The sequence below is a fragment of the Mustela erminea genome, chromosome 17 (genome assembly GCF_009829155.1).
Source record: "Mustela erminea isolate mMusErm1 chromosome 17, mMusErm1.Pri, whole genome shotgun sequence".
In the NCBI taxonomy this organism is placed as follows: Eukaryota; Metazoa; Chordata; class Mammalia; order Carnivora; family Mustelidae; genus Mustela; species Mustela erminea.
Window position 1 is genome coordinate 55,528,951 of NC_045630.1, and position 19,293 is coordinate 55,548,243.

Here is a 19,293-nt window from a genome sequence, read left to right on the forward strand (position 1 = left end):
CACAAGACAGCCATCTCCAATAATTAGAAAATAATCCAAAATGTATGCGTGTATGAATTATATGTGCATCCTACGTTAGAGCCTAGAGAGAGGGCATCTATTGTCTGGGTGAATCGCCTTGATGAAATCAGCCTCTCACAAAGTTTCCTAGAAGGAATTAAGTGTGTGCATGCACAGACACACCCACGTGTGTGTGCACTACGGGAGGGAAGTACTAGAGACTGAAACTACTTCAGGATAAAAACAAGTGATTTGGAGTAAACGAAAACATCTACAGCAAATATGATCACTTTCATTGAGACAGTGTAACTAATATGCTTAAAGCACTGCATAATTTGAAACTGAATAAAATAGCATTTCTCATGTATCAGCAACAAAGCAGTTGTTGAGTGACTGTTTAATGGCTTAAAGGGTCAAATCACTTACTTATGTGCCAGAGGAAATGGGTTCATTACAGGGCCAACTTAAAGTGATCACAGAATCTTCCCATTCCCTAATAAGGTATTACTAATGCCGTAAATGAAAACATGGATGTTAAAGATACCAAGGAGTGGTCTCCCTGGGGGCACTCATTTGATTAAGCATCTGACTCTTGATTTCAGCTAAAGTCATGATCTCAGGGTCAAGGCATTGAGCTCTGAGCTCTAGGCCAAGCTCTGGACTCAACATGGAGTCTGCTTGTCCCTCTCCCTCTGCTCCTCCTCCTGATCACGGGCACACACACTCTCTCTCCCCCTTCCCCTGCTCTCAAATACATAAAATATTAAAAAAAAAAAAATCTTAAAAAATACCTGGAAACTTCTGTGTGCACGCTCATAATTAACTACAAGTAATTCCAAAATAAATGTTTTAAGTGTATTAGGAAAATATCTTTGCTTTGTTTATTGGATAAACATTTCTCCAGGAAGCAGAGACAGACACACATGGTTTTTCCAGACCATATTTGCTAGCAAATATTAGCAATCATATCTTTATACAACACAGATATTTGAAAACTACACTTAACCTTTTTCAGTATCTCTTTAGGTTCCAGTTGTAATGCACACAAATTTTAAAAATATTTCAAAAAGCACTAAAATTTACTGAAAACAGATTAAGAAAATGAAGCAAAATCCTAGGACAATGTAAAAAGCAGATAGGCATTCAGTCCATTTTCAGGGAAGGTAGATCTTGCTAGCATAAAAAATTAAAACACCTTTTTATTTCTTTGGGCCTGTCTCCTGCTTTTCAGCTTGATATTAAGGGAATAACCTTTTGATAATTAACACAGTTGAAATTCTTTTCCCTATAAATAAGAGAGAGTTGACTTATTATTAAAGATATTTTTCTTACGTTGCAGTATACCATTTAACAAGTTGTTGCAAATTCTTTATTCTAAGTATTCAAAGTATAAATATTAAATGGTCAGTTGACATGGAGTTCAATCTCATGTTCCCTTGTAAGAATACAGCAGTAGCCTATACAGGATAATTTCTCACCAGCGTAAGCAAGTTTCTGGTGGGTTAAACTGTGGCTTGGGCATGAAATTGCATTAAGATTGGGACCTAATTAACCTCTGTGGATTCCCTCTAATTCTCAGCTGCAGCATGTGCATATATATGGAAGAGATAAACTATCCCCTTCCTGAGAACAGAATCTTTGCAAATAAAGAGGAATCAATTGAACTTGTGACCAAACCATGACTCAAAGCTCTAGGACATGTCATTGTTAGCCCAAGAAATAACTACTAGAACATTAAAATTAAAAAAAAAAAAAAAAAAGACATTTCAAACATACTAAAAGTCCGCTAGAAAACATGGCAGGAAAAGAGCCCAAGTGGGACAGCTGAATTATCAAAGGGAAGTGATAGAAAGAGCATTCTTTTCAGTCCTCAGAGAGACAGAAATCTATCCACTTTCAGTTCCTAGATTTTTTTTCCTTAGGAGGGGAAAAATGTTGGAACATCTTACTGTTAAATCCACAACACACTAAGATTTAATTCAGATAGTCTACTTGTTACTATTATTTTTCTTACTTATGTCCCTAGCTTACTTGTCCCTAGCTAACTCTTCCCAAAGAAATATTATAAGACATGTAATTATATATATTTGAAAATAAAATGTTAATTGAAATTTACTTTGATTTGAGAATTTTGGGATGCCATTTGGGATAAATAAAGACATCCTCTGGTTTGGAAGAATTGATCTTTGGGTTATGGGCTATGTCATCTAAATCCATGAATGCATAATTTGACAAAGGGGACTTCTAAGAACCCGAGGAGTTTACAAGAGAATTTTTCTTGCAAATAAAACAGAATTTATAGAGAGGCTGCTGAAATAAGAGAATTACCTGCAAAATATTTTATTTTGTTTTTGTTTTTTTCCACATTCTTTTTGCATGAATTTAGAGGTGCTAAGTGAGCAGTTCCTTAAATAAGGGGAAAAAATGCTCTTAAAGTTGCTTCCGATTGGTCGAAGCTAACTGGTATTATCTAGATGACATCAGACCAATCGGTATCTTGTTTGACCAATCGGTATCTTGTTTGACCCACCAGCACTGGAGGCCACGGCATGCAATACAACTGAATGCTGATTAAAATTCTGACTTAGAAAAACGAAACAAAATAGGGGGATTGATTAAAGACGCCTTTATGAAATGGCAAGCTTTTTGAAAGCCTCTGAGCCTTTACAACGAGGCATTTCAACCCATCTCCTATAGCTTTCCTCAGTTATAGCCATTTTTGTTAAATGACAAAGTCATACTACCACCCTGAAATGTCCACTAACTTCTAATCAAATAGGGGATTGAATTTTGGTATAAAGAAATGAGTAATCAATCAATATGTATCAATTATTTTGAAATGATGCCTGTTAGGAACATCCAAAGCTCCCATTCTCTTTTCAATGGTTGGTTTTCAGAGTAGGCTCCGAGGATATTAAGAATGCAGCAAACCCTAAAGCATGAAGAGAAGGAACAAGGCCATGGTATCTATAACTGATCTTTTGAAAAATTAAGCTCATCAGTTCTAAGAATCTTTCCAGGAAAGATATATATATATATATATATATATATATTTATTTATTTATTTTAAAGATTTTATTTATTTATTTGACAGACGGAGATCACAAGTAGGCAGAGAGGCAGGCAGAAAGAGGGGGGGGGTGGGGAAGCAGGCTCCCTGTTGAGCTGAGAGCCCTATGCAGGACTGGATCCCAGGACCCTGAGATCATGACCTGAGCAGAAGGCAGAAGCTTAACTCCTGAGTCATCCAGGCGCCCCCAGCAAAGATATTTAACACTTAACATTCATCAGGAGGCAAATGTCTAGCGACTATATGAAAATTATCAAGCCGAACGTATCTTGTTATAGTCTGTATTACTAGCTTCTTTATTTAATTGCTGACTCACTATCTTTATTTAATTGCTGACTCATTATCTTTATTTAATTGCTGACTCATTATCTTTATTCAGAGCTACGATACTCCACAATACCATTTGTGGAGTGTATGGACACATTTTGCTGTTTCTTCCAGTAGAAAAAGCATATGCTTGGATCCACACAGTCCCCGACTCTGACATCCTACAGCAAATCATTTAGTTCATATCAAAAGTTTCAGATTCTTTATGAAATACATATACTTAGTGTTCATTTACTCATTCATCCATTCATTCAAGAATTGTTTGCTGAGTTTCTAGCTCCTACCAGGCACTGTGCTTGACTCAAAAGAAAGAATTTTGAAAGAGACTGTCTCTACCTTTCAGGAGTGTATAGCCAAGTCAACAGGAAAAATTAATGAAGCTACTTGAAGTAACATACTGTCTCTGAGTCTAGAGTAAATCACAGTGGCTTGAATCCTCATGTATTTTCTTCTATTCTTAAGGGCTTGGCCATCTATATGTTTTATTTTCCAGAACTTTCAATACACTAAGACTACCTATAAAGGCAACTGCACTTGGCTGAGAACCTAATCTCCATCTACTAATCTAATGACCTTGAAAACTAGTTATTATGTCGAGACTGTGAAATATATAATAATCCTTCAATTAACCAAGATGAACCTAAAATGTTCTGGTTCACTTAATTTACCGGTTATAGAATTAGGTAAAAAAAAAAAAAAAAAAAAAAAAAAAACACTTTTTAGTTGACTACTTCCTGAAATATATTAGTGTATTTCCTCTACTACTAAATACAGTGAAATCAAAAATAATGTGAGCAAATTTATTTCCCTAACAAGAGTTAGGCCAAAGCCTTCCACATCTATATGACGTCCTGCATCAACATTACTCTGGGGCTGACAGATCTCATTTGACTCCATAGAATATTGCTTGAGATCACAAAATGATTTAGTGTAATGTAATTTTAGGGCTCAAAGAGATATTAAAAATCATTTAGTTCAAAGCCCTGATTTTAGGTTTAAAGAACATAAAAATCAGTGCAATTAAGTGAATTTGCCTTTGGTTACACAGTTGATAGCAAAATCTGAATTGAAACACGAGAGAGTAGCCTCCCAATAGCGGTATTTATTTTTCAAGATACCGCAGATGTGTAAAACATAGGAGATTGGGATGGATTTACACTGATTGCACAGCATATCCTAAAAATTGCCTGGGGAGTATAACTTTGTTTCATGACATTTGCCTCCTGATAAAAACCAAGAGTACAAAAATTTCTGTTTAATTTTGGTTGCTTCTAAGGAATAGAGTGTTTTCTGAATTTTGATATTACCACTGTTTTGAAAATAGTGTGGATTTCTGTATTAGTTTTTGAAAACCAAAGTAATACCCTTCTTACATCTTGAGTAATAAAACTAAGTAATCAAAGATGCTGCTTCAAAAGCCCATCTGCGTGCTGAACACCTAGGCACACGGAGTCAGTTCTGAATAGGATTTTTAACATTGCCTGATTGCCCTTGTTTTGGGATGTCAGGTCAGACAGTTAGCAATAGTTGAATGTAGTTTATTTTCTCGTGGTATAATATTTAGAGCATTCAAGAGCATGTTAAGTAAAATGAATGCATACACAGTGTCTACATAAATGTAAATTTATTCATAATCAAGAGCAGAATATTTTCTATGGCATTTATCAAAGCAAATATCCTTATATAGGTATTGCTATAAAATGAAGAGTGTGTTTAAAACAAATAGGGACAATCTCATGTTTATATTCAGTTATTTTCAGATGTGCTATTAAACTTAAAAAAGATTATATTTCATCAAAAAACAAAAGGAACCACTGAGTATAAATTCCACAGTAATATCAAGGTCTTTTAAAAGACCTTTGTATAAAAGTGCTATTTTGCATTAAAAAATGCTATTGTCTGTCTAAAGACCTCTAAAGTATGTTGATTCTAGGGTTTTATTAAGTGACTGTTCTTTTGAGATAGAAGTGTAATGTAAACCAGACTATAATAACAATCTAGAATATTTGGGGGTCATTTAAACCTTCATTTTAAAATACATGACTCAAATTTTCATACCGAACATTGTTTTCCAAATGAATATAAGCTCCATAGGGAAGTAACCTTATTAATTCAAGCATTTTAGAAAAAGCCCTTACCAATTATGACATTCTAGAAATAACAAAGAAGAAATAATTTCTGATAATCCCAAATTAAATATGGGGAAAAAAATCGACTGACTCGGACTGTTATGCCATCATTTTGTGTAATACAAAATAAATATGTAGGTATTAGATTACATTCCCATTTATGATGTGAGGTTAGTTTTCAGTCTCAATAGCAATATTGCGTTTTAGGTTTTTTTTTGTTTTTGTTTTTGTTTTTAAGTGAACAAGTAAGAGAAGATGGGACAAAGGAAGAGAGAAGCAGAAGAGAAGGGAAAAGAAAGTGACAGAAGTGAAGTGAACTTACTCCCAGCTTGATGAGATATTTATTACCAGGGGACAAGTATTCTAGCAGGTGATCCTGAAAAAGTTCAGAGCTGTTATAGATGACATCCCAAACTGCAAAATCATGTGTGTGATTTGAAATATATAATATATAGCGCTCCAGAATCCCATGTACATTTCTTGGTTGTTTCCACCTGGGAATGGAAAAACATAGCATGACTATCCATCATTCCTTCAAGTCAAATCTGAAATGTACAAGAATTTTAAAGGATGCATATGAACTTGGATTTATGCCACTCAACACACACACACACACACTGAACGTTAAAAAAAAAACCAAGTAGTTATTAAACGTCTCTTCTGAATGATCTGAAGAAAATATGACATCGTGCCTGTTTTCATTACTTATAATTTTAATTAGCTAATAGTATAAAAAATGTGTGAGTATTTAGTTTTGAACTTAAGCTGTAGGATAAGAATTGAGAGAAGTAGGACATTTGAGAATTTATGAGAAACGGGAGATAGAGACAGAGAAATAACATAATTGTCCTGAAAAAATGCAGCCATCTAGTGTCGAATTAACATGCCACCCCAGAATACAGAGAAGCCGAGGACTGCAGTGCTGAAGTAGTCAAATCAAACATCATGGATAAGGTGACACACTACCTAGACATGGAAGACTGTCTACTTGATGGATGGGATACAGTAGGCAGAAGGAAAAGTAGAGATGTTCCACATACGGCTTACATCATGTCAGGGAACATGAGCTGGACAGTTCGTAAAATAGACAGAAATTGGTAAGCTGAAAGATCCTTAGAGTAGTGGGAGATCTTTTGTGTAAGTAATGCGGGCTCAGCTTAGGACAGCCCTGAAAGCCAGGAGGATAGCTCAGACCCAGAACGATGGGGTAGGAAACATAATGTTTCCCAGTTTGAATGAATATCGTAATTTACTCAGCCCAAACCCTTCTCTTCCAGGTGGGAAAACTGAGACCAACAGAGATGAATGCAAATGAGTATGAATTGTTGCAGGAGAGGCTTTTAAGTTCCGATTCTTTATGACGGTACACCTTGCACCTTGGAGATTGGGAAATGGATCAGAATCACTTCATATAAAAAGTAACCTGAACATGCCTCTATGTGAAAATTCCCTTCTGACTTCAACCGGAGGGGAACAAAAAGGTCCTAGCTTGTACTCAAAAAGGAAATATATATTTGGACTCTAATTCCAACTCATCACGGATGACACTCTCCTACAAAAAGCCCTAGGCAGTCCTGTCAGTGGTCAGTTCCCCTTTATTGAAGTTTGCACAGACTCTGTGTACGTACATAGCTCAGCCTGATTGCATAGAGACGAAATGGAAATTAAGTTGGCAAGTGATAATCAAAGGTTCCCAGAACCACTGAACTAATCACTTCTATGCATTTCATCACAATAAAATTAATTTTATGTCACAAACCCTTCCCTTGATTGAGCTCACTGGGATTCTTGCATAAACCAGTGTGTGACAGAGACAACATTTCTACTTACTGCACATGTATGGTTCTGGAATCCAGGACGGTCAGAAGTGGGGAATCCACGTGCTCTGGTGGCCGCTGTGCCGTGTACAGTATGACCAGGGAACTGTTTGTACATCCCACACATGTGCAGGCACTGAGGACAAACCGGTGGGGTGTAAATACTGGTAAATCTAGAGGTTGGAGGGGAAAAAAAAGAATTTATTTACCAACCTATTTTTTATTCAGGTGGTCCCACTCCTCCTCTACAACCTCACTTCTTAGAACTGCTAAAGGAAAGCTTAAAACAAGAATCAATAGCCTTAAAAATCAATAGCAATAAGATATAGGCTGTTTTATCCGTTAACTATGCTATGGTTATTTTTAAATAGACAGGTGTAGGTCAAACTCTTGCTTTAACTTTTTCATTTTAACAATTTGACTGTCCTCTTGAATGCCTATGACCAGGTAAATCGCTTTCTGAGTTTAGAGCTACTTCAACCACTCGGTTAAAAAATAAACATGGACTCTGAGAAACAAACTGAGGGTTTCGGAGGGGACGGGGGAGGGGGTTGGGTGAGCCTGGTGGTTGGTATTATGGAGGGCACGTATTGCATGGAGCACTGGGTGTGGTGCATAAACAATGAATTCTGGAAGACTGAAAAGAAATAAAATGAAAAAAAAAAAGAGACATTTAAATGATTTTTAAGGCATATTTGAAGACAAGAGGAGTTGCTTTTGAAATGCAAATACATAACTTGTAACAATGCCTAACTCCTTTCTCCTGTCCCCCTGACCAACTGTTGTTTGACCTTCAAGTTGTCCAGCTCAGTGCAAAAGCCCCTTTCTTTCTCCTAACACATCCTACCGTGACCCCTGGCACAAGGTGGAGCTATTATCCTCTCCTTGGATTTGGCTCCCACAGATTTGCACACACCCTGTGCAAGGCATTATATCCTGTCATAATCATTTGTTTACGTGACTATCTGATCCATTAAACTGAACATGGTGAGGGAAGGATTCATTTTTCATCCTCAGTATCTAGCACAGTGCCTGGTACATTGTAGGTTCTGAATATGTGTTTGAACAAATGAAAAAGGAACTAATGAATGAGATGATCAAGATTCAGTTGAGCTGGGTTTGACCAATGACTGGGAGAGTGGGATAATACTCCTCCAGTACTGATCTCTCCCCTTCCCGTGAACCTCCCAGTACCTTCTACCTGTCTGCCTTTATAATGGATATCACCTTTCCTTGTATAAGAATAAACCAATCTGTGATTCAACAATTCAGTTCTGAAATACCCTGAGCATTTCAGTTACAAAGGCACTCAATAATTATTTTATTGATGAATCTAACCAAAGTGCAGTCAACTTTACCAAGATTTAAATATCAGTCATACTTTTATACTACTGGAAGAAATTCTTATTTTCTGGAATATTTTTGAAATAAGTTGCTCACAATTTAAGTGATGCATATTTTTAAATCTCATTAATGTTGAACCATTACAATTCCATATTTAAAAGACTAATAAAATACAACCTAATTTAGAGAAATAGCTTTTGTATTACACTGATAGCAGAACTAAATTAGAAAAGGACACTTTGATATTCGTGCAAAGTATAGTCAGTTGGTTAAACATGTAGATCATCAGAAAAACGGCAAATAATTTTATGCTAAATATAGTTATTCTAGACCAAAAGAGTGGTTGGTCATCAAGAAGAGACTCATAATGCTTTGGATTCAGCCTTGTTAATTTGTTAGAATTTTATCCTACTGGTATTCAGTGGTACGGGCTGAGGTGGGCACCCTCCAGCGATGTGCTCAGAAGATGTGTTACAAGGACACGTTGAAGCTGGGGGTGAGGGGGTACAGCATCGGTATTGCCCGGGACTGCCAGAGACATGACAGGAGCAGCTGCACCGCGCGTGCGCAAGTCAGACAGAACGGGCGGACCTTCATTTGGACCAACGTTCTTTGAAACTTGCCAAGTTAAAAATCGCGAGGACAGTGGTCTCATGTGCTACAATGAGTGGAAACTACTATTTACTGTAGGAAATTTTCAAGCAAAGAGCAGCTCCTACTAGCAGGTCCAATTCTGGCCAAAATTATAATGGATTAACACGCTAACACATTATCTTCTGCTCCCTCTTCTCTTCACGTTCTCCTTTTGATTCGCAGGAACTTGGTGACCAGGCAGCTTCTCCTCTGTTATCGGTCTGAATTCCTTGCATTCCCAAGGCAGGGAAAGCTAGGGATTTTTGTTCCTGAGTCTGATTTCAGAAGCAAAATCAAGGAGGACGCAGAACCCAGAGTAAAGCAGGAATCCCTGATGGGAAAGTCCGTACAATTAGGAGAAAGCTGTAGTATGTGAACATCAGAGTATCTCTAAGTTTTCTAAAAGAACATGCCTCTGTCAAAATTGTATTCCATGGGGTGGATTCCAAGTGACTTTGTAATATTTCGCATGAGCCTCTCTTTTGGAGATTTCAGATCGTCTTGGTCAGCTGCAAATGAGACCGAGTGCTGCAGTGTTCTTTGGCCAACAGACTCTGTGGTGGGGTAGTTTTTCTTGCTTCCTTACGTTCTAGCTTTTTGAGGTAGGGGTTTGGCTACCCAGTTTGTAGGTGGTGAGGAAGTCATACCGTCCAAAGGTGGGCTGATGATTGCTTGTCTGTGTTTGCTGGGACTGACTTGCACATGTAAAAATCATTAGTTAATTCTTAGTTATCTTAGTTAATACTTAGTTGCCATCCTCAGGCTGGTGAGGTCAGACTGCATCATTATCTATCATCACCTTGTAGTATCTCCTTAGTACAGAATACCCGACTCCCTTTCTCACTCTACCTCCATACCTTGAAAGTGACCTTGATCACCTGACTCGAACTCACCAGGCATGAACAATAGCCTCCTGTAGCAATTAGCTCCATGGTTACCATCGATACCCAGTCTCTCCTGTGACAAAGTATCCTCCTCCATGGATTGGGAAACTTGTATGTCCATGCCAGCTGGGGAGTGGGGGAGACCAGGATGAAGAAGACCATCTAAGGTGTTACAGGTGAGGAAGATAGGAGACAGCATGGTTTTAACTGAAGCATCCAACAGGGTTTAAGGACGTTAGAGGTGTATGATTGGAAAGTGCTACAGAAAACAGAACAGAAGAATCAGGAGTGCTGGGAAATTTTATTTATTTATTTATTTTTAAAGAGTTTATTTATTTATTTGACAGAGATCACAAGTAGGCAGAGAAGCAGGCAGAAAGAGAGAGGGAAGCAGGCTCCCTGCGGAATAGAGTGCCTGACGCTGAGCTCCATCCCAGGACCCTGGGACCATGACCTGAGCCGAAGGCAGAGGCTTTAACCCACTGAGCCGCCCAGGCGCCCTGTGCTGGGTAATTTTAAAAGGCAAGAGTCAGGGGAGTCTTTGGCAGGAAAGTGACATATTGAGCAAAGATCTGGAACGGGTGAGAGCAAATCTGGGATACTATGGCAGGGCCATTCCAGGAGAGGTAACAGACAGAGCAAAGTCTTGGAAGGAGGAACACGCGTGGTATGGCTAGCAAGGTGGCCAGTGTGGCTGGAGCCAAGCAAATAAGGCAGAAAGAAGAGGTGACATCAGAGATTTCATGAGGGACTGGATCATGTGAGCCTTGTAGGGCTTTGCACAGATTTGGGCTTTTAATCTGAGATGCTGTGAGGAACGCGCAGGAGGGCTTTGAACAGAACTGTTGTATGACCAGATGGATATCATGACTATCGCCCTGGCTGCTGGAGCATGTAGACTACAACGAGCATGAGCATAAGCATAAGCATAAATCTCACTTAAGGGGCTACTGTGGTAATCAAGTAAGTGGAGGCTTGTCATAAGTCAGAAATGGTCAGATTCTGAATACAGTTTTTTCCCCCAGATTTATAAGGTATTAATGTATAACATATATAAGATTAAGATGTACATTGTGATTATTTGATATCCATATGTTGTAAAATGATTACCACAGTAAGTTTAGTTAGCATTTCTATACCCTTCATATAATTACTTGTTTTTTTTTTTTTTTGTGGTGAGAACGCATAAACACAGTATTGTTAACTGTGTTGAACATGATACACCTTAGATCATTTGAGTTTATCACCTTAGAGCTGAAGTCTGTACTCTTGGACTGACACCTCCCTATTCCTCTCCCCAGGGAGAGGTCCTCTGGCTTCAGTCCCCTAGCAACCATGATGCTGCTCCCTAGTTCTATGGGTTAGACTTTATATTCCACATATAAGTGAAAACATGTAGTGTCTGTCTTTTTCTGTCTCACTTATTTCACCTAGCAGACCTATCCATATTGTCTCAAAGGGCAGGAATTCCTCGTTACATGACCGAATATCATTCCTGGTTGGGTGTGTGTGTATGTGTGTGTACATGTGTGTGTGCAGTGTGTATTCAAGTCTTTAAGCTTATTTTATGCTTAAAATCAACATACAAGTGAGGTAATATGGTATTTGTCTTTCTCTATATGACTTCTTATATTTAGTGTAATATCCTCCAGGTCCATCCTTGTTGTTGCAAGTGACAAGACTTCGTTATATTATAATCTTCCATTGTACATACATCCCACATTTTCTCTATCCTTCATCCCTCAGTGGATACTTAATTGGTTCCATGTCTTGGATATTATATATAATACTGCAATGAACATGAGTGTACTTACATCTTGTTGAGTTAGTGTTTTCATTTCCTTTGGGTATATACCCAGAAGTGGGATTGCTGGATCATATTTTAGTTCTAGTTTTAATTTTTTTTTTAAGATTTTGTTTATTTATTTGGCAGACAGAGATCGCAAGAAGACAGAGAGGCAGGCAGAGAGAGAGGAGGAAGCAGGCTCCCTGCTGAGCAGAAAGCCTGACGTAGGACTTGATCTCAGGACCCTGGGACCATTACCCGAACTGAAGACAGAGGTTTTAATCCACTGAGCCACCCAGGTGCCCATAGTTTTAATTTTTTGAGGAAGCTCCATGCTGTTTTCCATAGTGGCTACATTCAATTTACATTCTTAGCTACAACATACAGGAGTTCCTTTTTCTCCACCTCCTTACCAACACTTGTCATTTTTTGCCTTTTTGATGATAGCTGTTCTAACAGATGTGAGGGTCTTTGCAAATCCCTTAGATTTGCATTTTCCTGATGCTTAGTCATGTTGAGCATATTTTCATGTACCTGTTAGCCATCTATATGTCTCTATTTGAAAAATACCTACTGAGATCTTCTGTCCATTTTTTAATTGGACTGGCTTTTTTAATTTGTTTGTTTTATTATTGAGTAGCATGAGTTTTTTAAATTTTTTAAAATTTATTTTCAGCGTAACAGTATTCATTGTTTTTGCACCACACCCAGTGCTCCATGCAATCCGTGCCCTCTCCAATACCCACCGCCTGGTCCCCCCAACCTCCCACCTCCTGCCCCTTCAAAACCCTCAGATTGTTATTCAGAGTCCATAGTCCCTCATGGTTCACCTCCCCTTCCAATTTCCCTCAACTCCCTTCTCCACTCTAAGTCCCCATGTCCTCCATGCTATTTGTTATGCTCCACAAATAAGTGAAACCATATACAATTTGGATATTAGCTCCTTATCAGACATATTATTTGCAAGTACTTTCTCCCATTCAGTAGGTTGCATTTTCAATTTGATCTTTCTCTGTGCAGAGCTTTTGAGTTTGACATAGTTTCACTCATTGATTTTTGCTTTTGTTGTCTTTGCTTTTGGTGTTAGATCCAAAAAATCATCACCAAGACCTCTATCTTGTAGCTTATTACTTATGACTTCTTCTAGGAGTTTTATGGTTTCAGGTCTTGCATTCAAGTCTCGAGTGCACTAAGTTAATTTTTGTGAGTGGGGTAAGTTGGTGGTCCAGTTCCATTCTTTTGCATGTGGCTGTCCAGTTTTCCCAACACCATGCATTGAAGATATAGTCCTTTTTCATTGTATATCCTGGGCTCCATTTTGTACATTAGTTGGCCATATATGCAGGGTTTATTTCTGGGCTCTGTCTTCTGTTATATATGTCTGATATATATGTCTGTTTTTTTGCCAATAACATCCTGTTTTGAATACCACAGCTTTGTAATATATTTTGAAATCAAGTAGTATGATGGCTCCATACAGAGAGTCAGCCTAAGACTCAGTCTAGTGCTCTACAGGCCAGCTCTGGGGTCGTGAACTAGGTGCTCACTTTATTCTCTTTCTCCTATGGGGAGAGTCTTGCTCTGTGCTGCGCTGCCTGGATTTGGGTAGGGATAAATGCAAGTGCTGTGAATTTATCTTTTCTACTCTCCTTAATGTATCTTTTCTTATTTCTGTGCTTTACCAAATGCTATAATCCCCTATTTGGAAATCTTGGCTCTTGTGAATATAATTTTACGTGTGAATAGTTGTTCAAATTGATGTTTCTGGGCAAGGGTCTGGTGTTGGGGGATTAGTGGATCAAACCAAGAAGTGCCTATCCTGCCATTTTGCTGAAATCACTCAAAAGGATCTTTGGGTATGTTTTAAGGGCAAAACTATAGGATTCATCAGTGCACTGTAGATAGAGTATGATAGAGAGAGAAAGGAATCAAAGCTGACTCCAAGGTTTGGCCTAAGCAAAGGCAAGAATGAAGTAACCATTAATTTGGTTGAAAAAGATCACAGAAAAAAACAAGTATTGAAGAGGAAGATAAAGAATTCATGTTTTAGACATGGCAAGTTTGAGACATTAACTAGACAAACAAATGGAGATGTCAATTATGAAATTTGAATATTAATTTCAAATTTCAGGAAAAAGTACTGGACTGGGATATAATTTGAGGTATCATCATATATATTATATTTAAAGTGGATGGAACACTAATAGAGCAAGTGCAGATAGAAAAGTGAAAAGGTAAAGGGATTCAAATGTTTTGGTAGATTTTCCTTTTTCTGGGAGTAAAGCACAAATCAACTAAAGAAAAGAAAATCAAATCAAAACAAAACAAAGAAAGAGCAACCAGTGAGATATGAGAAAAACAAGAAGATTATAGTATCTGGAAGTCAAATAAATCAAATGTAAAGGTGATAAGTCAAATAAGAAGAGGACTACAGACTGACCAGTGTTTAACAATACAGCAGTCATTGTATTTGTGCAATAAAGTTTCAGTGAAGTTATGGGTGTCAAAGCCTGACTCAAGTGAGTTTGTGAGAGAATAAGAGAGAGTGAATATATATACATGTTCATATATGTTCATATTTATATTCTATATATAGCTATATGAGAATAATATATTTAAGAATCAGAGATAGTGAATATTAAAAAAACTTCTTCAAGAAATTTTATTGTAAAGTAAGAAAGTGAGACAACAGAGAGAAGGTAAGTAGAGTCCAGGGATTTTATTTTTTGTATTTTTAATGTTTTTAAAGATTTTATTTATTTATTTGAGAGACAGAAATCACAAGTAGGCAGAAAGACAGGTGGAGAGAGGGGAAGGGAAGCCGGCTCCTGGCCAAGCAGAGAGCCCGATGCGGGGCTCTATCCCAGGACCCTGGGATCATGACCCAAGCCCAAGGCAGAGGCTTTAAACCACTGAGCCACCCAGGCACCCCGAGTCCAGGGATTTTAAAAAGATAATTTCAGTGAGATAAAAATTATCTTGTATGTTGATGGGAATGACCCAACAGAGAAGGCAAAATTAGTAAAGGATGAAAGAGGAAAGAATTATTGGAGCTTTGCCTTAATGACACAAAAAAATGGAATCTAGTAAGAAAGAGAAGGATTTGGACTTAGAGCAAGGACAGATACTTTTTAGTTATGAGAGAGAAGGCAGACAACATGGGTTTGAATGCTGGTTGGTGGGTGGAGGGTCATGGGAGTATATGGGATTTATCTTATAACTGCTTCAATTTTCTCAGTGAAGAAACGACCAAGATCGTTAGTGAAGAGTGATCTTTTGATTCCCCAGAATAATACACTGCTGTGGGCCCTCTATTTCTTTTAGAATGAAATCTAATAATGGTCAATGAAATACTAGCTGACTTAACACCTGCCTACTTCTCCTCATTCCTTCTATACACTAGACATATTTCTGTTCCTTTAACTCAACAATGTCACACTTCCAGGCCTTTGCAGATCTGATTCCTTCTAGCTGAAATCTGTTTTCTCTTTCTTTATACTTGGCTGAATTTTTTTCATTCTTCAAGTTCATCCTCCTCTAGGTGTTCTCTCTTGATAATCCAAGAGCGTGCCTACCACCATCCCTAGACACTCACTGTCATATTGCCGTGTTTAGTTACTTACTATAATTACTAAAACATGTCAGAAATTGCCACGTTATTTATTTCTTGACTTTATATTCCTCCCAGGGGGATGTAAACACCTTGAGTGGAGACATATTTCTTTTTTACTTTCATGTACTCTACAATATCTCCAGGACTGATATAATGTCTACCTAGCATAGGTTGCCCATGAATGGGTAAGACCAGAGGGAGACCTCTATGTCCCTTACCCAGACTGCCAACATTTTCTCAGAAATAGAATAACATCTAAAAATCTCTAAGAATTTAATTAATTGTTAGGTCAATGAAGGGTCTGTAGTTGTGAGATGAAAGAGATTCACTATTGGGGAAAAAAAAAAAAAAAAAAAGACAAAGGCAAAGCTGTGTTTGCCTGAATGCCAGAGCATTATTTTCCAACATGAGTCCTTCATAAGATACATGGACAAGAGATACACCACAATGTTAACAGTGTTTTTCTCAGAGTGAGGGCATAAAGAAAATTTAAATCTTTTTTATTTTTTTTTTGGTTACATATCCTTTTCAAATTTTATAATATATATGTATAGACATGTATAGATGGAGACAGGACAGCCATAATTTACCAATATCATTATTTGAGAAACTGTGGACCTAGTTGATACATGCCCTCTTATACCTTCTATGTCATGCTTCTCCTTTCCTCAGTGACTTCAGCATTGGCTCAGTTTTCTTTTCAATTATAATTCCTTTTTGGCAACCCCAACATCCTCAATAATGACTCATCTCTGAATCCGGCTTCACTTTAACTTCCTCAAATGTAATGTCCTTCACCTCTGCTTCATCTGTTCGACATTCAGCACAGTTATACCCACGACTTTATCACCTTTGGAACTATTTCCAAGATTCTTAATCTAAAACCTAACCTCTCCAACAACAAACGGACAGTCTTCCACCTCTTCCTCTTGTCACATCGATGCAGTCTCTCCTTTGTCACCATACAAAGTCTAGTCTCTAAGCAGCTTCTCCTTTTCTAACTATTTGCAACATTTGCATTTTCCATGATACAGTCTTTGATCACCCCCTTCAGAGCTGTGCTCTCCAGCTCCCTAGAGACGATCACCTCCCCAGTCGACTTCAGTATATGCTCTCCCGATTCCTAGCTCTGGATAAATCTCACCATCTCATTTCTCTAATGCTTCCCATACCTCTGAGATGTGAAAGGGAAATACTGCTGAACATACTGAAAGAGTCTACCAGAATTTTAGGTTTTCCAATTTCAACCGGACCCTTGGCACTCTTCAGTAATAACTATCTTGTTCTCTTATTTCTTTCTTCATTATACTCTTCTTTGCTTTTCCTCCTCCCGTGTTTTGGTCAGTTCTCTACATGGATTGAGTGGGGTCTAAAGTTGGAGCCCTTAGCAATAGCTCTGTCCTCTGAACCCCTACAATGCTTGATATCAGTGCCACAGGGGCTGAGATCAATATGGCTGTTATATTAACCTATTTTGTTTCCTTCTGTCCTTCCCTGCCCCCCATTTTTCCCTCATTTAGATTCTCATCTAAATTTCCGTCAATTAAATTATAAATCCAGAGTTTATAAAATAGGTACCACCTATAAAACAGAATGTGGTTGGTTGGTTAGGGAGCAGAAAGAGCAAGAGAAACTTCCTGAACAGTCATTGAGGGGAAGAGAGACTACTCAGGGTTTACATATAATGTTGGGAAAACCAAGAAATGCATATCCCCTTGCCTCCACCACCTCAGATTTCCCAGAATGATGGAATAAGGATGGAAGACATGTACCAGAAGGGGCCTCCTGTCCTGTTTCCGAGATAGAGTCCCAGGGGGTGACAGATCCCAGTTAAAGAGATGACCTTGGTGTATATACACAGAAAACAGTGCAAGGATTTCAGTTTCCCAAGTGTGATACGGAAGCAATGAAGGGACATCCTGGATCTGGGTGAGATTCTTAACAGTGATCTTTTTGTAAAGAGAAGGAAAGTATCATAGATGGCCACACTCGAAATGCCAAGAAACTATGTAAGACTCTGGAAGCTTTCACACCATCAGAGGACAGGAGTGGGACCCCTGAGAATGACTGTGATTCTCTTACTACAAAATTTTATGGGAGAGAAGTCAGTTATCAAGTGTAGCTACAGAAGTAAAGATATAAACAGTTACATAGAAACGGAGATACAGGTAGATGCCTTATGGACAGATCTGTAAATGTTCCACACACAGTGCATAAACACCGATGCTTATGATGACTATACAACCAAGATTTTTCAAGCCAATGCAGAATTAAAATTTTTTTCAATTGTTTTCCTTAAGATAATTCATGCATGCACACAGACACAAATTTGGTGGGCCACACTTCTAGTTTGGGAAATCTGATCTGATCGCTGTGCCTTTGCTACAACAGGAACTGGGGATTTTCTTTTGATTCTGAGAATTTAAAAACTATAAACTCAACAGTGCAAAGAAAGCCAGACTGATTAAATAGCTTTTTTGACTTCCAAGTCATTTTTATGCCTATACTGTCCACCCCAAAGTGGATTATTCTCAATGTATTTCCATAAGAAGATGAAGTGTCACTCGTGTCCTTTGAATAATGAGGCATGAAAAAAAGAAAGGGATAATATCTAACATGATACATGGGAAAGGAAGCTGCACAGGTGGCCTGACTAGGAACTCCTTGGTGAAACAAGAAGAGATGTGAGCAAAAGGGGGAAAAAATGACAGAAGAAAAGAGGCGGCAGCATCAGGTTGGGGGGGAAAGAGCAGGTGTCTAAAAAGGAGCAAATGGAATGAGGGTTTTTCTTAAAGAGTCAATTTTAAAAAGTGAAAAGGAGGGTTCCAGGGGAGACAGGTCTAAGGCATTCTTTGGGAATGAGCATAAACAAAGCCACCAATTTATAATGTAAAGCAAAGAGGACTGTAATGATAACTCTCTCCTCCCTGCCTAACGGCAACCGATTCAGTAATCTGTCTCTACAGAGGCGATTAGGCCCTTCAAGGGGAATGCAATGGATCAATGGATTCAAAGAATTGCAGGTATGTACACAAATCCAAGTCGAGGAAATGGAGGGTGGGGGAACTAACCACTGTTTGTCAGAGCCCCTTAGCAACAACATCTTGTTTTCCATTTGCTTGATTGCATCATTTGCATAAGATCAAACACAGGGAGTTGTAGACAGGGAAAAACAGATCACTCTAATATGCATTAGAAATGGATCCACAGACATCATCCTAAGACATGTTACACGGAAATGCATCCCAGCGCATGGAAACCTCACCGATTACTGTCAAGCAAAGTATAATTTACAATACCGGCCATGAATTATATGCTATTTTACGATTGATTTCATGCTGTTGTTCAGAGAATTTCATTGATCTCAATTTACAAAATGAACCAATAAGTAGGCAATGATTTTCTTTTAACTCCTGGTGTAAACTGAGGAATTTATACCTTATTGGTTTCTCCCATTAGAAAATTAAAACGCAGTTGTTGCTTCTTCAGTCTCTAATGTATGTTATCTAGTTGCTTTTCTGACAACCTCCCACTATCATTTTGTAAATGAAAAACACAGCTTCTTCCTGATTTTCTTTTCTCCTGTCTATGCATCCTTCCCACAAATCATCACTGGGATGTTTAAAAATGTTGGAACAGTCTAGGCAACTCCTGACCACATCTCCTTCTGTCATTTGGTATTCCAACCTG

The 19,293-nt window shown here is 38.1% G+C and overlaps 1 protein-coding gene across 1 annotated transcript in view; it reads right to left on the bottom strand.

Annotated features, from left to right (window-relative positions):
* Window positions 1-19,293, bottom strand: part of USH2A (usherin) — a 681,041-nt gene that overhangs the window by 336,299 nt on the left and 325,449 nt on the right. The window contains exons 32-33 of the mRNA XM_032319004.1: window positions 7,357-7,516; window positions 5,849-6,020 (exon numbers count right to left, since the gene is read on the bottom strand). Of these exons, the coding sequence (XP_032174895.1) occupies window positions 5,849-6,020; window positions 7,357-7,516 (332 nt within the window). The remainder of the gene's footprint in view (window positions 1-5,848; window positions 6,021-7,356; window positions 7,517-19,293) is intronic.